Source organism: Colias eurytheme, chromosome 4 (genome assembly GCF_061535395.1).
Source record: "Colias eurytheme isolate Ceu_HAF_F1 chromosome 4, ilColEury1 Martin Lab GWU primary, whole genome shotgun sequence".
In the NCBI taxonomy this organism is placed as follows: domain Eukaryota; kingdom Metazoa; phylum Arthropoda; class Insecta; order Lepidoptera; family Pieridae; genus Colias; species Colias eurytheme.
In genome coordinates this window covers 8,471,815-8,477,835 of record NC_142983.1, presented here as the reverse complement: position 1 = coordinate 8,477,835, position 6,021 = coordinate 8,471,815, and the positions used below count along the sequence as shown (strand labels likewise).

At 32.7% G+C, this 6,021-nt stretch overlaps 1 protein-coding gene across 1 annotated transcript; it reads right to left on the bottom strand.

Moving 5' to 3' along the window:
• Window positions 1–547: 547 nt before the first annotated feature.
• Window positions 548–4,706, bottom strand: Wwox (WW domain-containing oxidoreductase). Its single transcript, XM_090120711.1, has 7 exons — window positions 4,294–4,706; window positions 3,981–4,218; window positions 3,569–3,837; window positions 2,030–2,209; window positions 1,604–1,718; window positions 1,090–1,230; window positions 548–814 (listed from the first exon to the last, which is right to left on the bottom strand). The coding sequence occupies exons 1-7, from the start codon at window positions 4,383–4,385 to the stop codon at window positions 584–586; spliced, it is 1,266 nt and encodes a 421-aa protein (XP_089976837.1). The 5' UTR covers window positions 4,386–4,706; the 3' UTR covers window positions 548–583.
• Between the last annotated feature and the right edge of the window lie 1,315 nt (window positions 4,707–6,021).

Here is a 6,021-nt window from a genome sequence, read left to right as displayed (position 1 = left end):
AAAACACACCAACATCCTCACGAGCGCGATCGCAGGTATAACGAGAGAGAGACGGACCGATCTCCCGTCTCATCTCGAGCGCTGCCACCAATAAGACGTTATCACGTATTCACGTAAACGTCTCGATCGTAAACCTACTTTACAAATCAACCAATTTTTTTAAATAAATGAAAATAAAACATAAATAAAACAAATATTTTATACATAACACCTTTTATTGATTTTTTCCAGAGTGACATCGTTTCGAGTGATGATACTAAATTATATTTAAATCCATAAAATAATAAAAATATAATTATTATACGGGTAGTTATCGCAAGAATAAAATAAGATGTATTTTAAAATTTTATTAATTCCGCCCCCTTCGTTTCAGTATCAGTTCTTTAAGATTATAGGCTGGTCTGGCAGGCAGCGACCTGGCCGCCTAATGCGCGGGAGTACTTACTACTTTTTTAATAAGTTTCTCGTTTTTTGTTAACTAACATATTTACTTGCACGGTTTTTATAATCAAGTTCGTCAACATGTTTCAGTGTGCAGAGTTGCAGACCAATGATATCTAATAAGCCTACATAAATATATTCTTTATGTAGGCTTTGTTTTAGTGCAATAGTTATCAAAATATTTTTTAATGTCATCCAATCCCATTCTATCCTTTATCAATTTTAGGGATAAGGAGAATACTTCATTTGAAATTTCTTTATCGCGGGCTAAAGCGGACTCTTCGCAGTAAAAGCAGTTGTTGAAGTAGAGTCCTGTAACGCCGATTAATTCAGACGCAGTAGCTACATATACTGTGGTGGCTGCGGCTTGTTGCTAGAAAATATAAATAATATCTTTATTACCCTTAAGTTATGGATGCTTTTACTGCAAATTTGAAAAACAACTGATGTATGCAGAAAAAAAATTGTTAAGATGTAAAAAAATATCTACCAGTAACTAAGCAACTATTATGAACTGTTTTTGATTTACTCCGTTTCTATATAGTGCAAATTGCAAATGGGCAAATGATTTAAATAAATACTTGTTTGTAGCTGGTGCAATCATAGATTCAAAACGATTAATATAAAAAAAAATATACAAAAACTTACTAAAGATTTAGTGAATGGACGAACTAAATAAAATAGGACACCATACAACCACCAGCTTTTTGAAAGATTAGTGTACACCATGTTCCCAGGGTGGAGGGAGTTCACACATATTCCTTTATTTTTCCATTCTTCACTTAAAACCTGAAACAAATAATTGATACTTCATTTGCTAAGTGACCACCTCCTCGGTACAGTGGTTGGCGCGTGTGCGTTGTACTTTGGTACGATACTCGGGTCCTGGGTTCGATACCCGGTGGAGACGAAGAAAAAAAAAATGTCTCAGTCTGTTAGGACATAGAAGGCTGATCTAGGTGATCAGCCTTCTGTGTCCTTGTCCCTAAAGAAAATCGATCACTTAAACAGATGTATAATGCCCCTTAGCCACTAGGGGACATGGGACTTCACTTCATTTGCAAAGTGGTTTTAATTGATAACAAAAGTAAAGAAAATCAATAGTTATGTATGCTCCTGCTTTTTCATGTTATAATATTAAAAATAATATTTAGGCCCTTACTTTAGCAGTAATAACATTATACAATTTGGAATTATTGTATGCCAACATTGAACTAAACCAATCCTTTGGGCAGGAGAGATCCTGGTTTACAAATACATTTTTTAAACTCGCCAACCTGAAAAACCACAAAAAATATTTATTTATAGATTGTTTTATTTTATACACATATTATATCTATACTAATATTATTAAGCTGAATAGTTTGTTTGTTTGAATGCGCTAATCTCAGGAACTACTGGTCCGATTTGAAAAATTCTTTCAGTGTTAGATAGCCCATTCATCAAGGAAGGCTATAGGCTATATTATATCTTCACGCTAAGACCAACAGGAGCGGAGCCACGGGGGTGAAACCGCGGAGCGCAGCTAGTCGTATATATATCTAAGATAAGTGGGACTAACATACTCTTAATTAATAAAAAAAATTACCTGTGCGATTCTGATGACACAAAAATGACTCTTGATCCACGCTTCAGTAAGGGCTCAAGTAATAAAGCTAAGTATAGATGACTCAAATGGTTCACTTGTAGAGTTTTGTCTATTTTATCAACAGTTTCTTCATAAACATCACCAAATATACCAGCATTTAATATCAACATATCCAAATGACTGTAAGAAAATATTCCATTTATTTTTAAAAATACAAATTCAAATAATATGATACAAATTTATTATTTTAAAATTTCGTCAAGTTGCATTTATAGTGCCCAGTGCCCAAGTTTTGTGTCAGATCTCTTTGAATAAAATTAAATTATTATTTCAAATATATCAACTGATTCAGAATTTTTACAAGTAAAAATGTGTGTTTAGAAATTAGAATATTGTACTTTTCTACATTCATATAAGTTATGAATAAGCTGTTTATGAACATATAGACAACATAACATCTATTTCATGATGTACTTTGTACACATTGTCTATTGTCTGCGCAGGAAATTTTTTTATACAAAAAAATAATAATTGCAGTTTACCTTGACATACAGGTTATGCTAGTATAAAAACAACTTGAATAGTATGATTATTTTTACTTAACAATTATGTATTTAAAATAATATGTTTTATATTACAGTAGCACCTCTATAAGTCGAATATCAAGGGAGACGCCAAAAAATTCGAGTTATAGAGTTTTCAACTTAAGGAGGATTTCGACTTAGGCGGATTTTGATTCGACATAAAGAGTTTGAGGTTTATTCTTATAAATTTTGAGTTAGAGAGGTAAAGTACATTAAAATTCAACTTGCAGAGGTGACAAACATGTTTTTATTTATTATAAATCAACATTAAGTATTTCAAATCATTTTAAAATAAAAAATATGGCATTAAAAAAGTCAGTATTTTTTTTGCTTTATATAATTTGGTTGTTCTCTAGCATTGTCTAATCTATAAAGAACAGAAAATTCTTCTTCTTCAGAGATACTGGTTTGCTCTATAAAATTTCGTAAGGTATTCAATGCGGTTCTTGCCTCTTTGATGGAAACGCATGGAGCGCATGTACTATTCACGTCTTCTATGTCATCTTAATCATTAGTATCGGTTTTCTGAGCTACTGAATCGATAATTTCGTCATCAGATACCTACTTAATGCAAACACGTGTTTACGTGAGTCATAAATTTATTATCGCATACTCCTAAAATGTTTTCTAAGAAACAATTATAGTGTACTGCACTGTCGGCAAGTTGTTAAAGTCCAAATGATCAAGTTATAAAGATTGTAAAATAAAATGTTGCCATGTTCGAGATACAGAGGTCAAATTTAATTTTTCGAGTTATAGAGTGAAAATACGTACCAAAATGGCTTGGAGGGACTCGGTGATTATTTCGACTAATAGAGGGCCAAGATTTCAAGTTACGGAGGTTTTCGGGGTTGAAGGGAAGGGAACAAAACAGTTTTTCGAGATTTGGAGGTTTTTGACTTATCGAGGTTCGACTTAACGAGGTGCTACTGTATATGTATATACATATACTTACTCTGAAAATACAGCTTTCACAGAGCAGGCGCACTTCTTAACACTATGCAATGAAGCTAGATCTAACTCTATTGCTTTCAAATTATCCTCAGAAGCGTTAGTTTCTTCAACAATCTGCTTGATTGCTTTCTGTGTTGCGTCCATGTTTCTATTAGCAAATAATATATTACAGCCATGCCTGGCTAGAGATTTTGCTGTTTCATAACCAATACCACTGTTACATCCAGTTATTAAGGCATATTTGCCTGACAGGTCTACCCCATGTAACACCTGCAATAGTAAAATAAAAATAAAAACAACAATAAAAAATAATTCTTAAATCTAATTGTCTTGTCTTCACAAATAATATTTTCTTCATATTTAATGAAGGTCATTTCAACACAGCTATTATAAAACAATAAAAATAATCCAACCTGAAAAGCTGTTGAAGAACCATCAAATCTTTGCCGAAAGTCATTTGTATATTTCTTTTCTTCTTTAGCAAAAGCTAATCTTGGATCTACATAGGTTTTGTTTCCTGTTTCAACTTGAACATACAGTGTTTTGCCATTTTCATCAACTGTTTTGGACCAACCAAAAGGTAAATCTTTAGAAATCACTTTTTTTCTTCCTGTTCGAGGATGAGTCCATTGTATTTTGGTAGAACATGTACTAAAACAATTATGTACTTTAATGTCTACAAAAGTTAATAAATTAGAAAAGTTAATAATTTAATTTAGATCTTACTTTACAAAATAAACATTTCCATCGTCGGTCGACTTCTCTTCCCATCCTGGCGGCAATTCGTCTTCACTGTCTGAATCCATAACATGATGCATAATGTACAAGCTGTAGCTTCCTGTTTACTGAATACGCAGTTTGGAAGTTGTTTCTTATATTACTCGAGACTTACTAGTCAAGACTTTATTTTCACACAACTTATAAGTATAAAATGAGGAAATAACAGACACTATAACCTATAGTTATGACCAACTTACAAATCGTTTCTTTGAATGTCAAGAAATCAAGAAATGTGTAAATCAATCAGTATTGTGTTTTGATAAAAATATAATAATTTATGTTTATAATATCAAGTTTTTCAATGAAACTTTTTTCATATTATTTGATAACAATTTTTGTTTATTGAATATTGACTTATTTGTTAATAAATAATAATTGACTTTGATGAAATTTGACAATGACAAATGAGTGACGTTCTTGCGTCTGTCTTACACTTGACATAATTATTGCCTATCACAGAACTTAGGGCGTATTCAGAAAGAAAGCTTGAAACTTATAAGCGCTTATAAGCGCTTATCGGCGCTTATAAGCGCTGGTAACCCGCGCAGGAAAATATATGAACATGCGCTTATAAGCGCTGATCGGCGCCGACAAGTTTCAACAAGTTTCAACAAACTTGTCGGCGCCGATCAGCGCTTATAAGCGCATGTTCATATATTTTCCTGCGCGGGTTACCAGCGCATATAAGCGCCGATAAGCGCTTATAAGCGCTTATAAGTTTCAAGCTTTCTTTCTGAATACGCCCTTAAGCACAGAACCATGGAGGATAGTGGAGGATGGAGTGAAGCTAAGTGAAGCAAGAAGCAAATGAGGGAATAGATCGCAACCACTGGCAACAAAATCTTTAATCTACCCGCACTTTTGTTTGAAATTGTAAAACTGGGAAAATTGTTTGAATGAATTATTCAAAAGCATGCATTGTAAATGTTTGTCAAAATGGTTGTGAAAAATATAAATTAAATTATGATGCCGCTGTTATTGAAAAAACACTTTCTTCAAAGTGGAAACAGACGCAGCCAAAGGGTAGTACTACGAGGCACAGCAAAGTAAATCAGTAAATTTATCATAGACTGGGGTAGAAGCCTTTGAAAATAATGAAAAGATAAAAAAAATCGCAGTCGGATGAAACCCATTAGAAACGGAGGGGAATATGATAAAAATGTAAGGAAAAATAAATTACGGTCAATCCGAGTTCGGGAAGCGGGAGGGGGGAGCTTTAAAGAGAAAAAAATGGTTTCTCTCGATTTCCGACAAAACTACAAGTCCTATAGAAAAAAGTTCAATGGCAAAGTTGTAGGTAATTAAAAGTTCTACAACTTTTGTATTCACAATTTTTTCACATAACCTAAAAATTTAGGTGAAAAATTCAAAAAACCAAGTTTTTGGTCTTTTATTTCTATCTACTTCAAAATTTATTTTTTTTCTACGAAATTTGATGGAAACTTACTTTATTATGTCCCAAATACACTGTAATTTATTTGAATGGAAATATTTATTTTTTCGCCTTATTTTGAATTAATACCAAAAAAACAACCTAATTTTCAATCGAAAAGTCACCCGTCAAAATATCAGCTTTTTTCAAAAACTTGGGGTGCCTTTTATTCATTGAAATCTCTACTTTCATATGGTGTAAAAAAAATAAACACCACCATAGTAAATGTTCTCAGGAAATGC

Excerpts from the sequence above, each read along its gene's own strand:
- Wwox (XM_090120711.1), bottom strand. The coding sequence starts at position 4,385 with ATGCATCATGTTATGGATTCAGACAGTGAAGACGAATTGCCGCCAGGA. Across the intron at positions 3,838-3,980 it reads GTTCTTCAACAGCTTTTCAG|GTGTTACATGGGGTAGACCT; the intron begins GTTGGATTATTT and ends TTACTATTGCAG. Across the intron at positions 815-1,089 it reads GTCCATTCACTAAATCTTTA|CAACAAGCCGCAGCCACCAC; the intron begins GTAAGTTTTTGT and ends TATATTTTCTAG.